The sequence below is a fragment of the Geosmithia morbida genome (genome assembly GCF_012550715.1).
Source record: "Geosmithia morbida isolate 1262 chromosome Unknown scaffold_2, whole genome shotgun sequence".
NCBI classification, from domain to species: Eukaryota; Fungi; Ascomycota; class Sordariomycetes; order Hypocreales; family Bionectriaceae; genus Geosmithia; species Geosmithia morbida.
The window spans coordinates 1360934-1388024 of NW_023336189.1; the positions used below are offsets into that span (position 1 = coordinate 1360934).

The 27091-nt window shown below is 51.4% G+C and overlaps 6 protein-coding genes across 6 annotated transcripts; 3 read left to right on the plus strand and 3 right to left on the minus strand.

The window, feature by feature from the left end:
• Window positions 1-13115: 13115 nt before the first annotated feature.
• On the plus strand, window positions 13116-15718 carry GMORB2_4053 (uncharacterized protein; the record flags this gene model as incomplete). The annotated part of the gene is made up of 2 exons (XM_035466029.1): window positions 13116-13197; window positions 15654-15718. 2 exons carry the CDS (start codon window positions 13116-13118, stop codon window positions 15716-15718), a joined length of 147 nt encoding a protein of 48 aa, XP_035323866.1.
• Window positions 15719-16621: 903 nt separating this feature from the next.
• On the plus strand, window positions 16622-17821 carry GMORB2_4054 (Cyclin, C-terminal domain; the record flags this gene model as incomplete). The annotated part of the gene is made up of 1 exon (XM_035466030.1): window positions 16622-17821. The coding sequence occupies one exon, from the start codon at window positions 16622-16624 to the stop codon at window positions 17819-17821; it is 1200 nt and encodes a 399-aa protein (XP_035323867.1).
• Window positions 17822-20255: 2434 nt separating this feature from the next.
• GMORB2_4055 (small subunit ribosomal protein S2e) lies at window positions 20256-21185 on the minus strand (the record flags this gene model as incomplete). The annotated part of the gene is made up of 2 exons (XM_035466031.1): window positions 20256-20516; window positions 20670-21185. 2 exons carry the CDS (start codon window positions 21183-21185, stop codon window positions 20256-20258), a joined length of 777 nt encoding a protein of 258 aa, XP_035323868.1.
• An 885-nt stretch (window positions 21186-22070) lies between these two features.
• GMORB2_4056 (thiosulfate/3-mercaptopyruvate sulfurtransferase) lies at window positions 22071-23144 on the minus strand (the record flags this gene model as incomplete). Its single annotated transcript, XM_035466032.1, has 2 exons — window positions 22071-22128; window positions 22192-23144. The coding sequence occupies 2 exons, from the start codon at window positions 23142-23144 to the stop codon at window positions 22071-22073; spliced, it is 1011 nt and encodes a 336-aa protein (XP_035323869.1).
• A 1040-nt stretch (window positions 23145-24184) lies between these two features.
• Window positions 24185-24728, plus strand: GMORB2_4057 (anaphase-promoting complex subunit 11; the record flags this gene model as incomplete). The annotated part of the gene is made up of 4 exons (XM_035466033.1): window positions 24185-24326; window positions 24446-24477; window positions 24550-24613; window positions 24679-24728. The coding sequence occupies 4 exons, from the start codon at window positions 24185-24187 to the stop codon at window positions 24726-24728; spliced, it is 288 nt and encodes a 95-aa protein (XP_035323870.1).
• Window positions 24729-24910: 182 nt separating this feature from the next.
• On the minus strand, window positions 24911-26628 carry GMORB2_4058 (serine/threonine-protein kinase CHEK1; the record flags this gene model as incomplete). The annotated part of the gene is made up of 2 exons (XM_035466034.1): window positions 24911-26438; window positions 26534-26628. The coding sequence occupies 2 exons, from the start codon at window positions 26626-26628 to the stop codon at window positions 24911-24913; spliced, it is 1623 nt and encodes a 540-aa protein (XP_035323871.1).
• Window positions 26629-27091: the final 463 nt, after the last annotated feature.

Sequence of the window (27091 nt, forward strand, 5' to 3'; positions counted from 1 at the left end):
GGACTCGTTGCATTGTAAAAGAGGTGATGATGATAATCTATCTTGTCTCTGCAATGCTTAGCCACGACATGACCAGGCTTCCAGGCTCCCAGGCTCCCGGCCGCCCTGCTTAGCCATGGACGGTTGGTGGCTCCCCAGCTGACGAGACCCATTGGCATGGCTTGTCGATCCAATCGTTCGATTGACAATGCTCTGCCGCTCATACTTTCAAATACCAGAGAGAGTCCTTGTCAAGTACGAGCGAGTACATGTACGGTCTCCCCCCCCCCCGCGCGCGCGCTTTCTTGCAGGTATCTGTCGGGTCATCAACCCTTCTTCGCAGGATGCGTCAATGCGCGAAAGACGGATAAATATATAAAAAGATTTGGGGGGAAAATAGAATAGAATAGAATAAAAAGAAACCGTCGAGGTCAACTACCCAATTGACGAACGAGGGGGAGAGTATTCAAACGGGAAGTCACCGACCGACCGACCAACCAGACCGGGACTTGGGAGGGAGCGGCTGGCTGGCTGAAGGCAGAGGGCCTTGCTAGGCCACGTCGTCCCACAGGGTGATGGGAAAAGGCCATCATCTTTCGGCTTCGATTGGTTCTCAGTCGCCCATCATCAGGTTCGCACCCTGGTCGATGGTCAACAAAAGGCCGCGGGGGGGGGGGGGGTTTGACGATCGTTGACCTTTTTAGATTTTTTATTTTTTTCCTATAATGCTTTGCCCTGAGGGAAAAGGGGAGAGTTGACGTGCAGATATTGATACACTCCGTGATGGATTTGTTTCGTCAGCGAGAATGCGATAGATTGGTAGGGTTCCCGTCGTGCTGACGCGAGCGAGCATCCGATGGTTTGTAGCAAGGCGTGCTGCGGATGGCTGACAATTCTTGGCAAGGGAATTCTGCCATCTCCTTTACCATGTACAGGTTTACAGGCATCGTCGTAGGCGCAAACACCGCAGGACAGAAAACAGTCGTGATGGCGGTAAACGAACGTATGGCAAACGCCGCCGTGCGTTGATTGAGGGTGGAGAATGAAATATCATGACGAAATATCATGTGCCCTTGCTCTCACGGCAGACCAAGGAAAGAGGCTGGGGCGAGCCTCCCCTCCTTCTCCCTGCCGCACCGAGGTTGTGCCCTCTGCGACTTTGGCCCCTCCGGTCGTGTGATCTGTTGTTTCGACCGTGTTGCATTGTTGGCAACCCCGGGGAAGAGAGGAGTGGGAGTGGGGAGGGGGGAGAAACATTCAAGGGATCGCATAGCTACGAAACATCTGAGGTATCCACGGAACCCGTCCATGATGGATGACTGATCAGAGTAAAAAGATGATGGCGTTTCGACTCTTGGGTGCACCGCCTCTGTTGGGAATGTTGAGAGGGAAGGAATCCGATTTTTTTTTAAATATATATATATATATATAATAAAATAAAATAAAAGACATCCGTGTCAGGTCAGGTCAGGTCAGGTCAGCCACAAGCCACGATGGCCAGGCAGGGAGGGAGTGCGGATGATGATTGCGTGTCCGTGTCTGTATGCACTCGAGTACGAGGAGCTCACCAACGACCCAGAACACACGAGTCTTAGTGTAGAGCAGCAGCAGCAAAGAGGTCAAGGTAGCATCCGTGCTCGTAATACATGCACTACTCGTACACGTACTCGTAGGCTGTAATGTTATCATAGCTCATCAGCCTCGATGTAGGGAGTAAGCTTAGATAAATCCTACCCTGAGGCTAGATGAAGTACAGAAAAGGCCACACGGGACCCGTGACTCGGCGAGGGTAGATCGACCCTTGGCCATTACCGCAGCGAATATCCGTACGAGCTGGAGAGAGAGAGAGGAGAGGGAGAGAGGAGGAGAGAGGAGGAGAGAGGGAGAGGGACAGAGAGAGAGAGAGAGCCGTAGAGAGAGAGAGCCCTGGCGTGAAACACGACAATGTGTAGGATTCAGAGAAGAGCTTGTCCCCTCTCTCTCTTCCGATCCAGCCCGAACACCGAGATGGGGGGGAAGAAAAAAGAGAGAGAGAGAATTTTTTTTCCCCTTCGTTATTCATTACCGTAGTGACGAAGCGGGGTTTGGAAGGAGAAGAAAGAAAAGGAAGAAAAAGGAGGAAGAGAAGGAAAAATGACAAGATCAATAATAATAATAATAAATCTTTTCCACCGCCTTCTTCTTTTCCCAGAGCTAAATATTTTCCATCCATGGTCTCTAGCTATTGTATCCGATATAAAGAGAATAGAAAAGGGGGGGAAAAAAAGGAAAGGAAAAAAATCCGTCACCCCTCTCTCTTACGTACGGGGTCCATGTACGAGTCAAAGAAGAGAAGAAGCACAAAGCTTGGACCGGTTATCTCCAGAGAGATGGGACAAGTTTTGGGTCTCGCGTGACAAAATGTTGGATACCGTCACGTCGTGGTTGGTCGGAAACGCGCAAGATGCCATCTTAGCCTGCTTCTTTTTTTTCCTCTCCTCTTCTCTTTTATCTCCTCCCGCAGGAATCCTCTCGACCGTGTCTCCGCGGGTGTCGACTTCTTCTCCATCTCTCTCTATATGGGAGGTCGGGCCGGGGATGGAGTCGTCCGCTTAGTCTCTGCTCGGCCTCTTCATTCCTGGAGGGGCAACACAAGAGTCGGACATGCACAGACCCCCGGCGTATCATGAGGGAGCGAATGATGGAGCTGGTTATTACCAGTAATAAGCATCATATCATGCAAGCATCATCCACTCCCGTACTCCTTGCTCGAGGAATGGGTTAGCATCACACCGGCCTCATACTAAACATGGCCATCACTCTCGGCTGGGCCCGTCCGTGGGTTCTTGTACGTAAGAGGACCCAGGACGGTGATCGAATGAGAAGTTCGGCAGCGGAGAGAGGAGGGTCAAGCAGAGGAGAGAGAGGAGAGGAAAAGAAGAGAGGGAGAAGGAGAGAGAGAGAGTGTGTGTAAAAAAACAACAACTAGCAACCGAGAAAAACTAAAGAGGAAGAAAAAAAGAAGAAACTCCCAAGGGTTCAGACCTGTACGGATGAAGCGGCCCGCAACTTACGAGCATCACATCAAGGATGGACTCCTCTCTCTCTCTCTCTCTCTCTCTCTCTCTCCACGGTTTCCGACAGATTTGACCGAATATTGAATGGATCATGCGGATTGTCCGTTGACATGTCAACAGCGAGAAGGTGGCATGGCGGGGAACCTTTTTTTTTTTCTTTTTCCATCCCCCCCCCCAATTTTCCCAATTTTTAATACTGAATCTTCTTTTTATATAAAAAAAAAAAAAACCGTCGGCCTCACTGCTAGCTACTACATGCACACTACGTGGGCCGGTCGTACAGTAAGTAGTCGAGTCGTAGAAGGAGAAGAGAAAGGAAGAAGAGCAGAGAGGTAAAACCCAAATCCAAACCCAAACCCAAACCCAACCCCCCCCCCCCCCCCAAAAAAAAAAAAAAAAAAAAAAACCCTCCCAAGGTGGCTGGCTGGCGGTCAAGGTCAACGCAGTGACATGGTCTGGGTAAGGATGTACGAAGGGGGGAGGGGGGATGCGTTAGGAATACAGGATTCGTTAGCAATATACAGGATACTTATACATGTACACTCGGAGTACACATTGAGCAATTGGCACATCCACGACTCTTTTTTTTTTTTTCCCTCTTCTTTTTTTTCTTCTTGACTATATAGGTCACCCGAATAGATTGACCGGATAGATAGGATAGTCAAGTGCATGGCCGGACAGATGGCTCTACGATGATGATGATGCCTACGACTCCAATGCTCACCCCCAATACAACATACCTGTCTATTCATACATACCTGACGACACTCTCCATCCACAGACTCATCAGAGTCGTGTGTTTCCCCCACATGGAAAGAGGCCGAAAAGGGAAGAAGGGGGGAAGAAGAGTTGAATCCTTTCTGGAACGGGTGTGGCGTCGAAGCAAGGAACCACGGGTCCATGGCCCCAGGGGGGTGTGGTCATGTCATCTGGCATTACTCTGTGCATGACATGGGAGGAGCTGTTAGGCTTGTTCCTGTGTGCGCAGTATGGTATGGGCCTGATCAGTACAGGTTACTGTCAGGACAGACGATGACTGTATCGAAAAAAACGAAAACAAAAAAACACATGTATCCTTTCGATACCAGGCTGTGTACGGATGCGCAGATGTATGCCTCCTACAACATCACGCGAGTACAGATTATACAGATAGATGGCTCATGCTGCCTCTCTACCTGACACGTACCTGCTCGGTACAGTGTCATCCGAACCCTCTCCCCCCCTTCTGACGTTGGAGGTTTAGATAATACATGCCAGCACACGTGTACATGTGGTTCCCATACATGTGTACTCCCGCCGAGAGGAGGAAGAAGAATGGAGGAGATGACTCTCTCTCCGATCCTTCTCCATAACCCCAAACGTATCAGAAGAGTAGGAGGAGAAAATTTTCTGTCTGGGCATGGGCTTGCTCGCCTGCCTTCAATGGTCTGGTCCCGTTGGACCCTCAGCGGGGAGGGGGGGCGACGGAGTGCGTGCAACGTACGCCGTACATTACTAAGTAATACGGTTAGAGGGTGTATGTTTCCAGTGCAGAGAGTATATATATATATATATATATATATGCATGTATGTATATGTATATCAAGTACTATATGGAATACTTGTAAACGCGAAAAAAAAAAAAAAAAAGAAGAAAAGATTGAACGCGTTCAAAGTGCATGCATCAAGTTACAGTTAGTGTAAGGAGAGGGGCGCCCGAGTACGACGACTTGAGGGAAAAAGAAAAAAAAAAAAAGTAGAAAGACGGAAACTAGAAAAGAGGTCAAAGTGCTCGCATACCATACACGATGCATTGTAAATTGTGCAGTCTCAGGCGCATTCACACGTCCCGGCTATTACTTGCTCGTACAGAATAATGCTTGGACATCGTGACCTTGGACATTGTGGTTTTGAGGCGCCGACACGGTGGTAGTTTCAATAGACGATGGTAGCCTTAGGATGCACCCCAACGTACGCTGTATCCGACCACGCCGTCGCAGGCAGGGGGTGTTTGGGGGTTGGGGGTTGGATTGTTTCCGTTTTCACCGTTGGGGGCCCAGTGGGAAGCAAGTCTTGTACAGAGATTTCGTTTCCTTGCCTTACGAGGATCAAATACATTCATCCTCCTTTCTTTTTCTTCTATTCAATTCTTCTGTCCCCTCCCCCCCCCCGGGCCCTTATGCACTCATCTCCTTACGCCTCAATCATGCGTCGTTGATCCCACCTTCAGGTCTTGAACAGCTCCTTACTCTATATTAATATTATTACGAGTAATACATGCACGACGAGTACGAGTACTGGGCTAGTATTAATTACCCTGACTACTGACGGGACTGTATGGAGTAATACTCATTGGTTATCACTCGTAGTCATACTCGTAGTCCGTCCCGTGGGCCATGGCTCACTACGAGCATTAATACGTTTGATACGTCGTGCTCTGTACAGATTACATACATATATACATGTATACATATATATATTTTATACATATATATATATATATAAAATACACGCACACACACAAATTGAATTCAAGGGTCCCCATCCACACCGTGAGACCGGACGGGCCACAAATGGACTCCACTCTCCAACCACGCCGCACCATGTCTCTCTTTCTTCCTTCTCGCTCTCTCTCTCTCTCTCTCTCCACCTGGACAGCCATTCATCTCTTCCCGTCTTCTCTGCAAGGATTGTATCTACTTGTTTGATTCGATTCGGAGCGAAGCGGCAGGGCAGCAGAAGCGGTGTAGGTCCAGAGCGTCGACGGAAAAGGGGGTTCAATTCAATTCAATTCAATTCAATTCAATGCATACAACTTGCAATGTGAACAGCCTCACATTTACGGGCACACAAAACTACGCGACGCGAACATGGCAAGTCCTCCACCCCCTTCTCCCGTTGTCGTCTCCACACAACGCGCAGAGAGTATTGATGGCATGCAGTGTACGTGCTCAGTGCTTCTTCTTCTCTACTATGCTCTTCTCCCCTTAACCGCATCACAATCTCACGTTTAAGCGCTACGTAATAATACTCTACACGACGTAATACAGATAGTAGGGGAGGAGCAACACGCCCCCCCTACCCCCCTACCCCCCTAACCCTCCTAACCCCCCTACCCCACAATGGCGTCTTGCTCTCTTTGACGCGACAGCCTTGGCGGGATGAGCACAAATTTAGTGTACAAGATAAATCATAGGGTGTGCGGAAAAGATATCAACTGATGCTAGCACCAGGACAGCTGTGCATCCGAGGCTGACATAATTCTCGGGACCCCCCCCCTTAAGTCCGTAGTATTGATACTGATCTTTTTTGTACAAGGCGCACGTGCCTCTTTTTTTTTTTCTTTCTCTTTTTTTTTTAAAAAAAAAAATAAATTCATATTACGAGTATTGATATAACACTACTCGTACACAAGAGATGTGCCCCCAGAATGTGCATTACCAGCTTGACATTACCAGCTTGACAAGATGCTATGACCGGGTCGGCTACTCGTCAGTCCCTGACCAGCGACGTCCACAGTACCCGATGGATGGAGTTACCTCTGATCAATTGCCCATCTGAACAACCACATCATCATGCGTCTGTCTCGAGCGCCCTCCAGATCAACAACAACGACGACGACGACAGCCACCCTCAAATCAGCCCCGTCCGTCCGGTCCAACAGCACCGTCTCTCTTCTCCTTCTCGCAGGAGTTTGGAGTTTGGGACCGGCGAAGGGGCGAACGCCATCGTTCCCCGACGGTCGTGGTAGCGGTCGCAGGTCTCGGTCACCGCGATGCGTACTGATGGGGATATATGATAGCCAGTCTACGAGCAGACGTACGGATATACGAGTCAACAGAACTCGTCTGACGGTTCATACTGGGAAAGGTAGTGCCAAGGTGTCATTCGGAGCTGGTATGCTGATATCCACCGAAAGAGTTCAACGTGCATGTATCTGTATATACACGATAGCGATTCGCGTCTTGATGAAAAGAAATGTCGCATCCGGAGACGATCATCTCGACAGGAGAGGTGGAAATAGCATCGTATTAGGGGGAGGAGGGAGGAGGCTATCCGTAAGCGTCGGAGGATGGGTGTGTGAGCGGTCCGAAAGTTCCAGCCAAGCAAGGATTCGCTTCCCAATGTGGGATCTACAGATTTCCGATTGGGAGGGATGAAATTGGAAGCGGGGAATCGGTCAACACCTTTCAAGGTCCCTCTACCCCATCGCTTTCTCTTCTGCTTAGCATTGGGCCTAGTTCGGGGGGGGGGACTGGAATGGACTCGATGTTTAATATCCATCCTTGGCTTTCCCCATTGAGATGTCTGTACAGATGGAGTAATAGACCCATCACCACTCACCACTACCGGACTGGCGTGTCATGACCATCACCTCTGAGCACATAATTATGAGTATTACATCATCAGTCGGGATAATTCCTTCCTGAGAAGTGGTAGTAAAAAAAAAAAAGTAAGAAGAAGCAGGAAGAGGAAAAGGACATAGCCTCTTTCCCCTTCCCCACCTTGGCGTAAATCCGAAAGGCCGCGATGCCATTTCCTTGTTGGTGATGGGAAACTTGAGGAGGAGGAGGAAGAAGGGAGGGGGGGGGGGACGGCGCGGCTCTTTTTTTTTTTCAGGTGGCAAACGAACGCATTGGCAGGAACGGCGTGCTGGGCAAGTACGATTTGCTACAGAGTTTTGACGGAGCCACCACCCCTTGGAGTTGCGGGCGGGGGGGGGGGGGGGATTGGACGAGTTGAGAGGTGGGAAAAAGCTACTGATAAGATACCTGCTGCTGTACGCACGTACTTCAGCCGCACGCGCATACGAGCAATCTAGAAGGATCATATTACACTGATGCAATATCGCTCTTCTCACAGAGCGCTAGTACATACGTACATACGCTAACTATCACCTTGGGTATCAGGCCCTCTAGTAATTATGATACTACTCGTACTCGCAGCAGTGATAGTTACTGGTCGACTGGCATCAGACCCCTCCCCCCCCCCCCCGAGGCGTGCGGGTTTCGCAAACCCATTCTGTCGGACCGCGTGCCATGGCGTCGACATTATTGGGTCTCAACGTCGAGACGACAAAACACGCCTGGACGCGTAGAGTGCGTATCCATCATCTTACTGGTTCCGAGCTTGAGGCAATGGGTTGGTTATCTGAGGATGAAGGCTACACATGATAACATATCACTACATCTACCGTGAGGGCATGTCAATAACCGGTTCTTGCACTTTCTTGGCAACACACACGCACATACATACATATCTATCAATACGAGAGTTTATACTTTTCCACTATATAATAGAAAAGTAGAGATAAATAATATGATGATTAAAAAATACAAGTGAAAAAAGAAGAAGAAGAAGAAGAAGAAGAAGACAATTTACTCCAGAGTCCCGTACTGATCAGTGATCTCTACGAGATCTGTCCTGGAATTACTCCCCCCCCCCCCCCCCCCGCTCTTGCAATTGACAGGGGGGTAAGACAAGCTGGAATTGGAGCTTTCTTTCTTTTTTTGACAGGCAAAATGACGCCATAAAAAATAAATAAAGATGAACTAAGAGCCCATGGTGTTTTGAGCTCCTCTGCCTGCGGTCACTGCTCAGAAGCAGCAACAGCATCTTTCCCTTGTTCAGCCTTCTCCTCCTTCTGCTACCTCTCGTACCACTACTGCGCATCCCAACAAATGTATAATACCCCGTACCGACGTGTGATGAACACCCCCACCCCGAGGTCCCCCCGCCCCCTTCCTCTAGCTGAGACACATCACAGAGTTTGAGCAATGGCATATCGATACGACGTACGTAAAAGCGAGGCAGCATCATCATCATCATGTACGAGTAGCCCTCTGCGATACGGGGTGTGCATGCAAGAGGTGCGCATGTGTATCTCCTTGTGGCTTTCTTGGAGGGGGGGGGGGGGTTGTTTCTTTTTTTGCCACCTTCATCATCAACCAGTTGGTCATTTCTAGACAGAGGCTGGTACTGCTGCTGCTGCTACTACTGCTGCTATTACTGCTGCTACTACTGCTACTATTACTACTACTGCTGCTGCTACTGCTACTACTACTACTGCTACTGCTACTACTGCTACTACTACTACTGCTACTGCTACTACTACTAAAATGTACGTACTACTAAAATTAAAAATTGAAAGAAGAAACGGCCGAGGTTGAGACAAAAAAAAAAACATCGTACTAAGCAACGGCGCGACCCATGTGGTCTCAACCTTGCCAGAGGGGGGGGGTCTTCCCAAAGTGGAGATGCAACGAAACAGAAGAGGTACAGGCACATTTGCCTTGTACTATAGTAAGTAGTGATTGATATTCATGCTTCTCCCCATAACCATGACCCTCCTGCATCGAGGAGATCACCTGACCCGAAGACGGCGTATTCGTCGACAAAATGATCCCTTGTTCCGACGGATTGATGATGGGAAAAAAGAAAAGGAGAAAAGGAAAAAAGAAGAAGAGAAAGAAATCGAGTACAGATAACAGTGGGCTTTCTCCGATTCTTTTCTGGCTGCATTCTGCTGTGCTCTGCTCTGAAGGTGATACTGCCTTGTCTAGCCGAAGAAAGAAGGAGTTGTGACGACACTGAGCACCCGCCTTGCTCTTCCTTGTCCTTCTTCTTCTTCTTCTTTTCTCACAGCACCTCTCCTTCTCTCTTCCGGTTTTAATTCTTAATTTTTCATTTTCTATTTTCCCTACTTCAGAAAAGACCCATAAGAGTGAGTGATACCCCCCCCCGGGGTGGCCTGCAAGTTGACGGCATAATGTATGACGACGGGTGGACTCGTTACTCGAACAATACTCCGTACAGGCAGAAATACGGAATCATCGTAGACTATTTATATGGAGTTAATATATCGTTCGACTTTGTCACGGCTGACTTACCTAGGGTTACCTAGGACTACCAATAATATAGCCCGTCACAATACGACGCCGTTCGGGATCAGTGTTTCATAAGTTGGCTGATAGTAACGTTAGGGGGGGGATTGACAGGAGAAGCAATTACGAAGACGCGTTTAATAAGAACATGCACGGGGGTTTTGAGCACGGTGTAGAGAATTGCTCCAACATGTATACCTCAACACGGATATATTAACTACTGTACGCGAGTTGGTGAGAGAGAGAGAGTGTGTGTGTGTGTGAGTGTGTGTGAGTGAGGGAGTGAGACACGCACAAGGCCGTGATACGTAGCTGTGTTGAAAAGGATGCCCTAACACACACTCATCATTGGTCCTTGGCTGCCAACATCCGGCTCATGCACGCGCCCCCTCTCGTTAGACCATGATCTGTAGAGTTACAAGTGCTTACGACGGGACGTACTCGTACATGATCTTGCGAGAGAGAGAGAGAGAGAGAGCAGACGGCATCGGCTCAGGACCCTGGTCTTGTCTTACCGGCGGAGTACAGCGGTATGGGGGGGAGACGGACAGAAACAGAGACACATGAAAATACGGCTAGGCTAGCTACGCGACTACACGATATAATACACGCGCTCGCTCACCTCGCGATGGAGTGTGTGTCATGGTATGAGTTTAACCGTGTTTTTTTTTTTTTTTTAAACATGAATCCCCCCCGAGTACTTGTACAACACCCCATCGCCTCTTCTGATCTTACCTCCTCCCTTCCCCATTCTGCTTTGCATGAGAATAGAAGAAGAAAAAAGAAGAAGAAAAAGGATGTGCCTGTGACTGCGCGTCAATGACCTGTCAATTCGAGGGTGCGCTCTTGTACCAAGTGATACGAGTTTAATACAGCATGCAGCAGCAGCAGCAGCAGCAGCAGTAGGGTCAGAGACTCAGAGGTCAGAGGTCAGAGGTCTGACTGAGGAGAGATTCTAGGTAGGGCTGAGAGGCAAGGGAACTGACGGCACCGAGGTATATTCTTCTTTCTCCTTCTTCTTTTTCTCTTTTCTTTTTCCTTCTTTGCTTTTGCCAGTCATTGATTGCTTGCGCTGTTGTGCTCGTACTCTAATCTGTACACCTGTTAATCACATCCGGTAGTGATGATAATACTCTGTATAGTTATGCATATCACATGTGTACTACCGGTTGATTTGAATTGAGTATGAATATATTGATGATATACACCTCCCCCCCCCCCCTGGTGAAGGCGTTGCGGGACAAATGAGATTTTTCTAGGTAGAGGAAATATTCATCCCGTGCACTGATGGTAACTAGCCGTATTGCTCCGTATCCGTACAATCGTGGTAAGTGTAATCTGTACAGATTAATGATTTGATCTTGTTCGTGTCGCTGCAACCTGCATCTGCAACCAAAAAAGAAATAAGTACTCCGTAGGAGGAATAATGAATAAATCCAAGATCCATAGCGTGTCTGTTTGGCGTCGCGCGAGGCTAAAGGGGCAGCAGAGCAGTTATTTTATTTATTAGTAGAGAAAGAGAGGGGCGTGGCCAAAACGGATGGACCGGCATGAACCATATGGAGATGTCACTCTTGTCGGGGTGCCGAACTAGTAATAGTGGCAGTAGCCGTAGCCAAATCGACTTGATGAGAGAAAGAGACAAGAAGGAAGAATTGAAGCAGGATATGTCTGAAGAAGACGGGGAAAAGAAATGAAGAAGAGAAAGCCACCTCTCTTGTGATGAGGACCGCGAGGGGTGACATGTACCGATACTGTACAAGATACGTACATGAAGACGAGAACACCAAGCTCTCGTCGCAGAAGCGTGTTCGAGACATGCACATTGCACAAATCTAGGAGCAGGGAAAGCTTCGTCCATAGGGACCGTGGGCCGCAGCTGTGACTGATTTGAGAACTCCGAGCATGTCGACCAGGGTTTGACTTGCGCGCGGCGGTGGCTGGGGGGGGGGGGGGGGGGGGGGGGGGGGGGGGGGGGAGTTGACCCCGAGGATGGACATTGTCGACTGGTCATTGATTGACCGCGGCCTGTACGTGCATTTTTTATTTTTTTTATTTACCCATTTTTTATTCTCCTACATTCATCATATTCATCTAGACATTTATTCAACTAATGCTAGTATTACCCCAATAGTATTACTAGTAATTACCACTGCTGTCATTACTGCCTGTACCTGGCAATAATCCGTAATCCGCCGTGAGTATTAAATGATGCTCGTACAGACACACAGACATTGCAGGCCGTACGCGTCGTGGCAGTGTTGACATATAGACATTGCATACAGTATCATCTGGTCGTATCGTCAGCTATCCCCCGTGCCGCAGATCGAGGCCGAGGGAACTTTGCCATTTTCCATGTGCATCTCCTCGCTCGGTATTACGGAGTAATATACGAGCGCCTGCCGGCAGGTGAGGGATAGGTAGCAGTGTCAAGTCTTATCCGTACGGGTTAATCTGTAGATGGATATCAATCGTCGGCCACACCACAATCATGCATAGATGACGCACAAAATCTACAGACAAGGGGTGACGTTGCTTTCTTTCTTTCTTTCTTTTTTGGTCTTTCTTTTTTCCCCGTCCGTCTTCCTCTGTCTCTCTCTACCTGTAAAATTCAGAGTCTAGCCGCTGATCATCTACGAGCATCCAGCTCAAACTCGAGTACTCGGCAATATGACCACCACATTCAAGTTTGAGCGCACGGCAGCTTGTTGTTGACGGCCTCCATAACGGGCCATCTGAGGACGAGGACGCGGACGCGGGGAATCTACTACGGCGACGACAACAATAACAAATAAACAGAGCAGAGCAGAGCAGAGCAGAGCAGAGCAGACGGGATTGTGGTGTTCATGACGTGTTCCCCGAGTAATTGTGTCGAGTATATAGCAGGGCGGGCACACACCGAGATGACGCTTCTGTAATGAGAGAGAAAAGTGGCCGTCTTCACTCACCTCTACTTGTAAGTCTTTGATCTAGACCACCAACGTCACCGCCATAATACACCATCCCTGCGTCTGGCAAATCTCCCACTCAAGACAGGAAGCGACTGCTATTACCCGTCTACGGAGCGTACAATTCATACGACAGACATCAAAACAAGGTTTCCCCTTGTTTGAGAGGAAAGAAGAAGACGAGAAGAGAAAAGAAGAGAGAGAGAGAAAGGGGGGGAAGTCTGGTGATCTTTCGGAGAGCTGCTCAGATATCCGTATGTAAGTTGGAAATGGTTCGTCAGTCTGCCGTCACCGAGGCATGTCTTTTTTTCCTTTTACGCCAAGGCCTTGTGCCGGCCGTCATCACGAAGCGTTATGCCCGCTCAAGAGCTTATGCCTTACGCCTCTCTCTCTCCCACTCAACGGACAGACGTTCTTTCTATCCTATCTTTCCAACGGTCAATGCATACAGACTGTGTTCCCGGTGGAGCTGTCGACTGTTTAGCTGTCAATTCCCGGTCTCTCTCTCTTCCTCTCTCTCTCTCTCTCGTCTTCGTCTTGTTCCCCGAATGTTTCTAAAAACAATCACGTCAAACACCATGCATCGCAAGTGCTGTGCTGTGCTGTGCTGTGCTGTCCGGATTTAGCCTGTGCCCCTCTCTCTCTCTCTCTGAAGTCCGGGGAGGGGGGTGTGTGGTGCATCTGATCGGTGGATGATGACACAAGAGAGGTGTGTGCATTGCATTACTTTTGTGCGCACGGAAACCTCACTCTCTGTTTCGCCACGCAGCACAGACGAGGAATATGACGGTCTTTCCGCCCCGATCGCTGGGTCAGACACGGTCACGCAGAAAGACAGATACACGCCCCCCTTGGAAGAGAAAAAGAAAGAAAAGAAAAAGCGTCTCCGCCGCCTCGCGCGAAACCCTGGCCTGGGAGACGGTCCATTGGTTCCAAGGAGAGGGGAGTCCTTCTATTTTATCTTATTTTGTTGGTCGCCGAGCGCTGCTGGGGGGGGGGGGGCCCTCCCGGGGCGGACGCTTTTCAACCATTGAAGAAACGAGAGAGCTCCATACAATCTATTCAAGTACTCGTATGGTAAGGTACCCTTGGTCATGCTGGCTGGGTTCACTCCTGAGCCGGGGTTGATCTAGTGGGCTCCTCCGTGAACCCAGCTGCTGCCTTCCACTGGATGCAGCCTACCAGCGGACGGACAAGTCCTTTTTTTTATTTTCTTAAAGCAGCTGCCTGGCTACTGCAGGAGTGGGGGAGACAGAGACCACCACCCCCCCTGACTGACCCCCGACTCCCCCCCCCCCTCCCCTAACCGTCGACGCAACAAAAGGAGTGCGAGAGGGAAAAAAGGCAGGCAGGCAGGCTCCATATTCGCTTGGCTGACTGCTGGGAAGGTGGGAGTAGGTGCCTGCTAAATTGGGCCACACAGCAGTAGCCAGCAGTCTCTTTCCTCTTCTCAGTGCACCGTTGCGGCACTCGTCACCGTCCGCGCTCTTCGTTAAAACTACTCCACGGGCTCCTCTCCTCCAGTCCTTTCCTCCCCTCTCTCTTTCTCTCCCATCCTCCTCCTCCTCCTCCTCCTACCCTTTAACCACCTCTCCCCCTCCCCTTCCTCTCTTTTTTTTCCCCCTCTCCCTCCCTCTTCTCTCCTTCCCCTCTCTCTCTCTCTCTCTCTCTCTCTCTTTCCTGTCCATCATATCATCCTTGCCGTTTCTCTCCTCGGTCCTGACTTAATTGCATCCATCCAGAGGCAGCACCACCATCGAGTCCCTAATTAGCAACACACCATCAACTCTTTGGCCACCTTCATCTGCTCCTTTTTGCCTGCATCCAGGCTCCGGATCCATCAAATTGCAAAAGAACGCACGACAGATAGGAAGAAAAAGAAGAAACAAGTCGTGGAAAGCTTCGAGACGGGAGGATCAAAAAAGAGAAGAATCTCCTACACTCCCACAAGGTGCAGGTCGCTGAGAAGAAAGAAAGATACGAGAGAAGGTGTGTGACGGGGAATTAAGAGAAGAATTTCGAAAGCTTCAGACTATTACCTCTTTCCCGAGTATTAGAGCTAATTCTTTCTCCTCTCTCCTTGCCCTAGTCAAAAAAAAAAAGATCGATTGAGTGATTCACTTGACTGGTATTTTTTTTTTACCCTGACTCCCACCCTCCCTTGACCCTCTCTTCTCCTCTTGTCTCCCCTAAAGCTCTTCTTGCTCGGCCTCTCAACCCACCGCAAATTCCACGGCCCGGTCAAGTCGAATTCCAGCGCCCTCCGAGCCGGATTGAACCCACAAATCGGCCTCCCAATTTCAATCCGCCATCCCTTCGAGTCCGCTCACCGAGACACCATCGGTCGCCCTTGAACCGAGTACATACCGAACAGGGTCCAATACCAGCCAATACTTCCTGCCCTTGCCCTCTCTACCCTCATTCGGCCTGCTGCTGCTACTGGCTCCCCTTGCCATTGACAGCCGTTGACGATTGACGGAAGACGCGCGGTTGCTCGACGTCGTCACCGACATTGTGTGCCCACGCCTATTCTTCCACGCACGCACATACAAGGTCGGATTGACTCAACCAATCATCGGTATTCTGAGTGATTCCCTCCCTCAGACCATTCGAGTTGTACAGGATCAAGAAGATTCAAAAGAGGTATGTGGCCCACCTAGTTGCGCCCATTGTCGTCGTGCTCGACCCAGATACTCGACCCGGTACGAGAGGGTTGGATGGATATCGTGATGACGCACCGGCGATCAAGGACAAGAATGGGAGAGACGCGCAATATCACGGACAGGACTCTAATTTCTCATGAGCAGATTGCATGCCGGCCGACAGCCAGCAAACGTCTCTTCTGCCTCATCTCGCCCTGGACCAACTCTGATTCCTGAGCTCCCTGAGTTGCTGTGGGACACGTTGGCTCGTAGTTCCCACTCCATCTTTAGGATCTTTGTCTCATTTCGACTTGGACCTGTCCACTAGTTGATCTGCAGCAGAGTCTCTGTACCGGTATGGCCTCGTCCCTTTCTCTCTGACTTCCCCTTTGGTCCCTCCTACCAATTCTTGGGAACCCCTTTCCCCTTGGAGCTTGTTCCCCTGGCTCCAACCTTGTCCACCGCCCCTATTGCCAATCATCTTTCACCCTTGAATTCGTCCGCATACCCCAACTCTTCAAGGGAGGCTCCCCTCCACGCCCTCTCTCTCACTACGGTCCAGCACCTCTTGTCTACTTTTTTGCTGCGCTGTACAGACTGTCTGGGAACCACGCATTTCTCATTCGATTTATCGGCTCCATTTTACAGTCTAGCTGGCGAACCAGTAGCTAATCTAGTGCCTCTCTCCTTATCTCTAGAGCCCTTCAATCGACAACGTCAATTCCCCACGGCGGAAAAACCCCCTTTGTTCGACCCCTTCCATTTTTTCCCCTCTTCAATTCGCCTGCACGGCTCCTGCATACATGTTCCTGGCTTCGCTTCCAGCCACTGTCACTCCTTTTCATTAATCTTCAACCACCACGCTCTTTCTCTTAATACCCTAATCACTTAATTCCTCGGCGCGCTCCCATTCATTCGCCAACGCGACCGACCGACCGACTTCATTCTTTTATTCTTTTTACACAAGCTGCCATCCGACCCAAGATTCCTGGGGAACTTATCCGACATTCATTCAAAATCAATCAAGCAGTCCTCTCCCGACTTCTTGACTCCCCCCCCCCCATCCCGGTCTTCTCTCAATATACGGAGAGGAGCCACATAATCATCAAACCCCCTCACACCCACACACAATCATGGCTCAACACCAGATGGACCCCACCTTCTTCGTGGAGTCGGACGACGACTTCAACGCCTCCACCATCACACCCCGCCAGGCTGCCAAGATGATTGCCCGTCGGAAGCAGGATCTCATCGGAAATGAGCTCTCTCGCCTCGCCGCCGACGAGTACCTCGAGGACGTTATGCAGCACATGGCGCATATGGAGGAGGAGACGGTCCCCGACGTCAACCTCATCGACATGCAGCGCGAGATACAGTGGTTCATGAGGCCTTACCTCATCGACTTCCTCGTTGAGGCCCACGCTGCCTTCGCCCTTCTGCCCGAGACGCTGTACCTGACCATCAACCTCCTCGACCGCTACTGCGCCAAGCGTATAGTGTATAAGCAGCACTACCAGCTCGTCGGATGCGCCGCTCTCCTCATCGCCGCCAAGTACGGCGACAAGAAGGACCGCGTCCCCCAGATCCACGAGCTCAACAACATGTGCTGCGGCCTCTACGACAGCGGAATGTTCACCCAGATGGAGATGCACGTCCTCAACACGCTCGACTGGTCCATCGGCCACCCCACCGTCGATTTCTTCGCTCAGCTCATGGTTGCCGAGGAGCAGGACGACCAGGACGTCGACCACATGGCCGCCTACATGAGCGAGATTGCCATGTACCACCGCGATTTCGTCTCCACCAAACCCTCGACCATGGCCCGCGCCTCACTGGTCCTCGCCCGTGCCGTCCTCGGCCGCCCCGAGGTCAACGACGGCGCCTGGGACCAGACGGAGAACGTGACCCTCCTGACCCTCTCGCAGCACCTCCACCGCCCCTCGCCCACGCTCGCCCGTAAGTACTCGAGCCAGCACCTGTCCAAGGTGTCTCAGAAGCTCGCCGACTTCATGGCCCAGCAGGCCGCCCTGGCCCGCCGCAACGCCGAGCCCCCCACGCCCCCGACCGAGTCGGTCAAGCACAGCAACGACGTCCTGAGCACCCCGCAAAAGGGCAACGGTGCCCCGGCCGGCTTCGATGGATACCTGACGCCACCCATCACCCCCGACGGCCACCACTTTGCCAATGCGGCAGCGGCAGCAACCAACCAGTACTCGGTACAGCCTCCCAGATGCCCAGTGACCCCCTCACACGGGCGACAAGAACAGCAGCCTCAGCAGTACCCATCGACGACACACGGAGCCTACGCGAACCAGCACTACATCAACCCTTAGCATGGAAATTCTCGCATATGTTTCCGGTCTCGCATCCCCACCGCGTGCTGCAGGGCGACACTGAAGTCGGTTGGAACCTGACTTGTCCCATTGTACCCTTCTCCATCTTGATGCACACGGGAAAGTGAAACCAAAAAAAAAAGAAGATTCGGTTTCATCGAGAGGCACTCTCGATGATTTTGTTACATACTATGTCATGGCATTTAGCGACTTGCGTTTGACTTTTTTTTATTCTCGACCTTTTTTCGTTTTCTTTTTTTTTCCATTTCCATACCATTTTACAATCTCGATTCTTCTTTCCTTCCGTCAACAATCACACACCACTTCCAAAGCAAGTCTATCCGGCACCAAAAAAAAAAAGAAACGGGGACTTCTGGATCATACCCCCTCAAGTCCAACAACCCCCTTGCGTTTTTTTTTTCACTCGAGTTATTTGATGGCGGCACATGCGTGTAGCGGCCTTGTGGGAGCAAAAAGTTGATTTTTGTTTTTGCATTTCTTTTTTTTTCTTTTTTTTTCTTTCTTTTCTTGTTCCTTTCTCGGAAGGAGTGGACACGGTCTCCAGTCTATTTCTTCCTGGAAAAGGAAACAATCGACAAGGCCGAAGAGAAGGGAATTTGGTCACAGCCAGTGTTTTATTTGGAGGAGATACCACAGAACAAGAATGCAACATTGTGGCAACACCGACTCTTTCCCTCAGCCCCTCGTGAAAAGGGATAGACCGGGAAGAAGATGCGAAGTTGGCTCTTGATTCAGAGCTGAGCTGGAGGATGTATTGCCTGCAACGCGTAGGGCAGGAAAATCGAAAAAGACAAAAAAAAAAAAAAAAAGAAGACGGTGGAGTAAAATTCACATATAAGCCGGGCAATGAAACACCGGGCATAATTCTTTCCATCAACGATTGGGGAGGGTACTGGGCAGGAGTGACAGCAATTCTATCAATGAAGCTGGGACTTGGTCAAGGCTCTTCATCTTCTCTCCTGCAATTCTGTGTATAGGTAGACTATGTAACAGGTATAAACACGATTCCTCCAGAGTTTGATGTGCTTGGTGTGTATTTATATGAGTACGGGTATGATGTTGTAGTCTGTTTTGTAGACTTGTGCTGTATGAGTATGCATGTCGTCCATACTTTGATTAGGTACTGCGTATGGGTTCTCGTACATGGGGGGAAAATGAAGAAGAAAAAAAAGGGGTGGGGGGAGCTGAGTGTCCATCCAAGTGCATGTATTGACATCGTCGCTGCATCTTGATCGTTGATGTTGCGATCGAATACAGTCTGCCTCGCAGCAGAGCATTGATGCCTGAACGGATTATCCGAACGGGTTTATCTGTACCTGTCTAATACTCGTGTACCTGTAATCCGTACTCTGGTAGAGAGAAGGAATTTGAGCCACCCGTACAGTAGTAGTACTAGTAGTAGTTCCCCGTATCAGCTCCTCTCCGCGCCTACCTTGTCTATTACATACAGGCTTACATGTACGAGCGGTAAATAATGACTGCGATGGTACGGGTGACGGATTGCAGAGTGCAGTGTTAATGATCTGTACTCGGTCATGTAGACCGATATTGACTCGGTTTCTGCCAAGATTCGGGACGACGGGGAAATCACCCGAGATTTGGATCAGGGTCTAGGTCTGCTCACCTCCTGGATGAGTTTGGGCAGACGGTGATGATCTGTACTTCTTCTCAATAGTCGCAGGAGATGAGATGTGCCACAGACTAATGATCGAGCAACTGGACGACATATTGTATACTCCTAACCTGCGTGTCTGCTCCACACAGATCATATCCACAGGTACGTCTTATCCATCTTGGGATCCTGGTCAGATATTTCAAACGTCAGAGATACAGGTACAGGGTACAGGGTAGTTACGATCACCATGAGACGGTGCGTGGCATCGACGCCGTCGTCCGGATCACCTATAATACCTACACTGCAGGCAGGGGCCATGAGCAAAGGATGAAGACCCTTCAGCTTCAAGCCGCCCGTCATCCAGCAGGAACATGGAACGGCGGCACAGCAGTCAGAACGATGTCTATTTACTTTTCCTCTCCTCTCATTCATGCCAATTCAGACCATAAAGCCGTAAAAGTATTTCTTCAAATAGCCTTTAATCTCAAGATAGTCCTGACCAGGCCAACCATGCAGAAGAAAAACGTGGGAGAGAGTTTTCATCATTCAGGAAGAGAGCAATATAAAAAAAAGAGAAAAAACTCCTCCATCAAAATCAACCTCCCCTAGAAGATCTTTGAGAGGGCAATGGCAATCACCCCACCCCCTCCCATTACAATCCTCCTTTTTTTTTGTCGTCATCCATTCAACTCTACTTTGCTACCTTGAGACGTTAAAACGTTCTTTTTTTTTTTTTAAGAAAAAACAATGAATTTCTTTGTTCTTAAAAAGTGGAAAAAAAAGAAAGACAAAAAGAGCTTAGTAACGCTTGTTGGTAGCACGCAGAGAGTCGGCAAACTCCTCGAGAGGCGAGCGGATGAGCTTGGTCTCCTTCCACAGGTTGGGGGTGAGGAAGCCGTAGGTGTTGGTGACGGCTACGAACGAGGCCTTGAGTGTGTTCTCGAGAGTCTTGGTGGATCCGGCGGACGACGTGTAGGCGTCTTCGATACCGGCGAGCTGGAGGAAGCGCTTGACGGCGGGGGAGGCGACGAGGCCGGTACCACGGGGGGCAGGAATGAGCTGCAGATGTTGGTTAGTATACATATATACATATGTATATATATTTCCCCCTCTTTCCCCCGCTCTCTCAGGTAGTTATATATATGCGACCATCACGAGGGTTGAGGAGGTAATATATCAGGATTGCAGTGACCAGGGAAGAAGAGAACATACGCGAACGGTGACGGAACCGCACTTGCCGCTCTGCTTGCTGGGAAGAGAGTGGGGAGCACCGAGGTTGGTACCCCAGTATCCGCGGCGGACGGGGATGACGCTCAGCTTGGCGATGATGATGGCGGCGCGGATGGCGGTGGCGACCTCCTTGGAGGTCTTGATGCCGAGGCCGACGTGACCCTCGGAGTCGCCGATGATGACGACGGCCTTGAAGCGGGTGCGCTGACCGGCGCGCGTCTGCTTCTGGACCGGCTTGATCTTCATGACCTCGTCCTTGAGCTTGGGCAGGAAGTTGTCGACGATCTGGTACTCCTTGATGGGCAGCGAGTGCAGGTAGATCTCCTCCATGCTGTTGATCTTGCCGGCCTTGACCAGGCGGCCCAGCTTGGTCACGGGCTGCCACTCCTTCTCCTCAGACTTGCCGCCGCGACGGCCGCGGCCACGTCCACGTCCACGTCCACGGTCGCCGCCGCGGGCGCCGAAACCTCCGCCGCGAGAAGTGCCACGGTCAGCCATCTTTTTTGTGTTGCTTCTGTCGTTTCCGAAATGGAAAGGGGAACAGGAATATGGATTCGAGTTCCTCGGGGGGGGGGGGGGGATTTGCAGGGGGTGGAAAGGGGGGTTTTGGGAGGGGGGGGGGGGGGGGGGGAGCACACCTGAGGTTCAAAATGCACACAACTTTTTTTTCTTGGTGGGGTTCCCACAATTACTGGGGCTTTTTTGGGGGGTTTATTTTTCCTCACCTTTTCCCAGAGGTGCGAATCGGGGTTAGACGAGCCCTAACGTATCTTTCGTGGTCCTCGGGCTCTCATGACTAAGGCCCCACCTACCTGACTGTCACATGGTACGTACCTCTCTCTCCGGGACCTTAACTCGTACGACTCGCTGTATGTGGTCGACCATGGCCCAGAGAGAATGGAGCGATGAGCTTCTGTTACTGACCGACTATTACTCCTTCAAGCATGACTGGCAGGAGTATATCCATTCAGCTTACACAGTAAACTGCAAGCTTTACTCGTCCCACGTCAACCCTTACTATTTTGCGGTACGATGCATGAATGCATTTACTAAGCTGCACGCCGGCCATAGCAAATTGGTCCAGGGCACGCATCTGAAGCTGCAGTAGTAGAAGAAACACATTCGCCTGGAAAGAAAAAGAAGAAAAAAAAAACACTTCTCTAACTTGAACTAAACTCCTGTCATGAATGTCTGAAAAAGTAGAAATGTGGAAAATCAGAAAACTGCAGGAGAGGCGAGAGCATCCTCCCCCCCCCTCTCCCTTCTTGCCAGACCTATCGTACAGCAAAGCAGGAGAAAGCTTTTGAAAAACGGCAAGGTCCAAAAAATGAGTGGTGAATTATTCGCTATCGCGATTTGCTTGTTTCTCCTTTCGCGCCAGCTTTACTGGCTCTTCTTGACAATGAGGTTGTCTGATGGTCGGACTCGCTGGGCCCACTCCCTGAAAAGAAGAAGAATAGTCAGTACGTGTCATCATTGTGGATCGGCGCGAGGTTAAACGTACGTCCAGCTTCCGTCGTAGACCTTTCTCGTCTCGGCTGACCCGTAGCCGGCAATCTCGAGGGCCTCGTTGATGATGCATGCTGTGACTCCGGTACCGCACGAGGAGATGATGGGCTTGGCGGGGTCGACGCCCTTGGACTCAAAGTATCTTGTCAACTCCTCGGGCGACTTGTACGTCTTGGTCTCCGGGTCGAGCAGGTCAGGGAAGGGAATGTTGATGGATCCGGGCATGTGACCCGAGGACAGGCCTTCGCGAGGCTCGGGAGCGCTGCCGTCAAAGCGGCCGGCCGGCCTGGCGTCGAGAATCTGGACGCCCTCGGCGCCCTCCTTGTTGTGGTCACGGGCCACCTCGCGGACCTCCTCAAAGGTGGCGACGGGGTCGTAGTACTCGTCCATCTCGGGAATGGGGTAGGTGCTGCACTCGACCGTGTACAGCTCTCCGGACTCGGTGGGTAGGCCCTGCTCGATCCAGAGCTTGAAGTTGTTGAGGATGTGCACTCGGGGGTGGCCAAAGGCCTTGAGGGTCCAGGCGACGCGGGGCGCGCTGAAGATGCCGAGCTCTTGCGAGTCGTAGACCACCACCTCGTCGTCCCTTCGGATGCCCAGCTCGCTCATGGCAGCGGCGAAGCCCTTTGCGTCAGGCAGCATGTGGGGGTACGGGCTGCGCTTATCGCAGACCTTGTCGAGGTCAAAGAAGCGCGCCTTGGGCACGCGCTGCTGGCGGTACACATCTATGCCCTTGAGGCCGGCGTTGGGCATGAACCAAGAGGCGCAGAGCGGTATGGTACGAGGATCGGTGCTGATAGGGGACGGAGCGTTCCTCTTGATGGCCTCGTTGAGCTCTGTCGGCGTCACCAGGTATGACGACAGGCCGCGCGTGGTATACGTGCGCACCTGTCCAAAGGCTGCCGCGGGAGCGACCCACGCGGGGCGGACAAGGAGGGCAATGGCCATGGCCTAGAGTGTCTGGGTCGGTCGTGAGAGGGCGTCTTTTTTTTTTTTCTCTTTCTTTTTTTCTCTTTTTCTTTCTTTCTTTTTTTCTTTTTCTTTTTCGTTTCTCTTTCAATCGAGAGTCGTCTCGGAGATGTTGCAAGACCCGCGATCCCGACAAGGGATCTGGTCGATTGATTTCAAACTTGCACCAGGCAAGCTTTCAGAAGGTTATGCGTTTGTATATAGAATCTGCGTGCTAGCTGACAGAGATTAATTCGAGTCTCTGACGACGTGGAGGTGCTAGATGAGAGGAGAAGATGGATTGTACGAGGTTGGGGGTCGGCGGTGGAGTTTGGAACATGCGTGCTTGATAAGAAAAAGTCAGGGAGCTTCGGGCCTACAGAAGCTGCGGGGGGGAAGCTTCGACCAATGGAAGAAGGAACCGATGACGGGGCTCTCGACAACTGCACTATCCATACCTCTAGGCTGGATAAGCGCACACTACCACACACAATATAGTACGACGTACTAGTCAAGAGCCTGGCGTTCAACCTCTCTTTTCTTCCTTGGAAAGGGAGGAGGATGAACAAAAATATACTTCTTCTGAATTGATCAAACATAAAGCAGAGAAAACTTGACATATCTGTGCGTCATATAAGAGACCATCATATTATCGTATATGCTGTAATCCCTGCGATGAATCTACTCTGACGCCCAGCCCCCCCCGGAATGAGGTTCGGTCCCCGAGACACCGCGGGGGGGGGGGGGGGGGGGGGGGGGGGGGGGGGGGGGGGAGGAGAGCGATGGAGCCCTGTGATAATTAATATACAGGACCAGGTACAGGCCACAAACGCGACTACGCGCGCTGCTGCCCCGCTATAAGTCCAGGATGGCGACTTTTTCTACGCAAGATGAGGCTCATTGTTTATGGCCAACTCCATAATATTATCACCACCACTAGTGAACAGCCATCACCAACGGACCACAGCTGCTTGAACCTCAGCATCCAACGCGCAACCCGTAGTCATCTTATTCGACACCTTGCACGCACGTACAGAATCATGAAGGTCACCATCAAACAGTGGAACGCAGTCGCAACCTGGCGATGGGACATCTCCGAAGACGACGTCTGCGGTATCTGCCAGGTCCATTTTGACGGGACGTGCCCGACATGCAAGTTTCCCGGCGATAGCTGCAGTCTATGTGAGTCCTTTCTTCTCCTGTATTCCACTTTCACCCCTCCCCGTGCCTCTCCCTCTATCGTATAAACGCAGCATCACGGGCCGGCATGAGTGCTCAGCATGCTAACGAAATCTCCTCAGTGGCCGGAAAATGCGGTCACAGCTTCCACATGGTTTGTTCTTCGCCCCCACATCTCGGCGCTGAGGCGACATCCCGAGCTAACTCCTATCCTCAAAACTCACAGCATTGCATCATGGAATGGATCAAGCAGGAAGCCGCCAGGGGACAGTGCCCCATGTGTCGTCAGGGTAAGCATCTTTTCCCTCTCCCTCTCTCTTTTTCTCTCCTCAGCCTATGACTGATCGGAAAGCAGCTTTCGAGTGGACCGATCAGAATAACGAGGAGGCTCCCCAGGCTGCGTAAGACCGTCGTTGATCTGCCTGTCTGCTACAATCATCATGAGCGGCGCATTGATGGGATGAGATGCGTTCGGGGCATTATCGTGTTTCATTCCAGTTTCTGTTCAGCATTCTATCTTCATCTGTCCATGATTTCCTCGAGGTTCTGCGTTCCTGCCGACCGGCAGGCGGCGGTCCGTCATCTTTCTAAGCTTCTGGGACATACACGCCGTCTTTGCAGAGCACCACGACCTTCTTGAAGAAGCGTCGCCACTCGAGCGGATCACCCTTGATTTTTACAAAGGTCACGTCGAGCACCTCGCCGTCGACCAGGTTGTGTTTATGGACCTTGACCTCACCGTGCAAGTTCTGCTGCCGCCCATCTAGCGTCTTGACCCTGATGGTGGCAACATCGCTGCTGTAGAGGTTGGGCGTGACGGGCGCAAGAGGCACGTTGAGGTGGTGGAGGGCGTCGCCGAGCATCTGGACGAGGTGTGCCGGGGGGACGTGGGAGAAGAAGCGTGTCAGGGATTCTTGGGGGCAGATGTCTGCGAAGCGACGTGCGTGCTGGGTCATCGTCATCGAGGGGCCTGGGTTGAGCGAAAACTGTGACATGGACGGCTCATCGGCCAGGAAGCTGGGGAGCACGCGGCCCACGCCTTGTCCTTGCGCGGGCACTGACGAGGCCGGGGCGGCAGCAGCCCGCAGAGTCGGGCGTTCCCAGTCCCAGTCGATGTCTGTGATGGGCGTTATGGGAGCCTCGGGCTGGGTCGAGGAGAAGCGGCCGGCGTTGAGGCCTGTGTCGAGATCCATATCGTCCGTGGCCGGGTCGCGTTGCGAGTTGGGCTGCTGGGAGAAGTCGATGTGGAGGTTTTCGAGCATTCTGGTGGCGAGGTTGAGGGGGTCCGAGACCTTGCCCTCGGACGTCAGGAAGGGGTTGCGTCTTGTGTACCAGGGGTGCTGCCGTATCTTGTTGAAATTGAAGCGCTTCTGAGGGTCAACGTTCATCATGCCGCGTACGAGTGAGAGGGCCTCCTGGGGGATGTTCTTCCATAGGGCGTCGGAGCTCTTGCCACCGGTGCGGACGTATTCGCTGAACTCCCAGCTATCAGGCGAGGGCTCATCCCAAGGTGTGTTTCCGACCAGCAGGACGAAGAGGATGACGCCGCAGGACCAAATGTCGGCGAGGTCGGGCGAGTACTTTGTAGGGGCGCTGGAGGAAGTCTTGTCGACACGACCGCAGGCCAGAATCTCGGGAGCAATGTAGGGTGGGCTGCCGCACATGGTGCTGCTCATCTTGCGCTGGCCCTTGTACTCGAACATGGTGGACATTCCGAAGTCGGCAAGCTTGAGCGCCCCGTCCTGCGACATGAGGATGTTCTCAGGCTTGAGGTCGCGGTGAGCGACGCCCTTGGAGTGGATGAAGCTGACGGCGCCGATGAGCTGGCAGAGGTAGACCTGGGCGACGTCCTCGCGCACGCCGACGTCGGCCTCGATCTTGTCAAACAGGTCTCCTCCTTCAGCGAACTCCATGGCTATCCAGCGCCACGTGGCGTCCTCACCCGAGGCGAACCACTCTATCACGTTGGGGTGTTGGCCGATGTGAGAGTGGAGGGAGACCTCCATGGCCAGCTGCTTGGACGAGAGGCGGCCATTCTTGAGAGCGTAGCCCTTGTGAATCAGTTTGACGGCGAAGACGGGTGTAGGGGCGTCCAGCGGTACGGCCTTTTTTATACTAGAAGCAGTCGGTCAATATCGTCGTGATGATTTGTTGTTGCAGACATAGAAGAGTCGTGTATACTAGTATGCAGGAAGGAAGGCAAGACTCACGATGCATATGCGCCCCTTCCTACCGTTTTGGAGACGATTCGGAAGGGAAGGTCCTGAGGGAGAGGGGCAAGTTGCGACTGGAACAGAGGTCGCATGTCAGCAACGATTCATGAGAGACTTCTTCCTTGATCGAGTCCGCCTCGGCCTCGTGATGTTGATCATGGTCTATCACGAGGAGGGGTACTTTGGCGGNAGAGAACGTACCATGAGGCCAGGGGATGGGGTTGGGGGGGTTTAACCAAAATTCAATTACTAACTAGTACCTGTCGAGTCTCAAAAACAAACCTCCAGCTTTTGAGAGGCAACTGGGAGAAGAAGGGTGGGAATGGCTGTCTATTCGAAGCGTCTGATGTGATACTGAATGGGATACACGTCAGGGTCGCATACTGTCGCGTCCAGGTCGTGTAAAGTGAAATGATCGAAATCCGACGGCGTTTTCACCTGTAGACAGCGAGTTGATCTGGTTGGTTGCTAGGCCCTTTTTTTTTCTGTTTGTTATGGAGTAGTCCTCGTACTAATCAGTAGGTGGTTGCTGCGTCGTTGCTGCGGTAAAGAAGG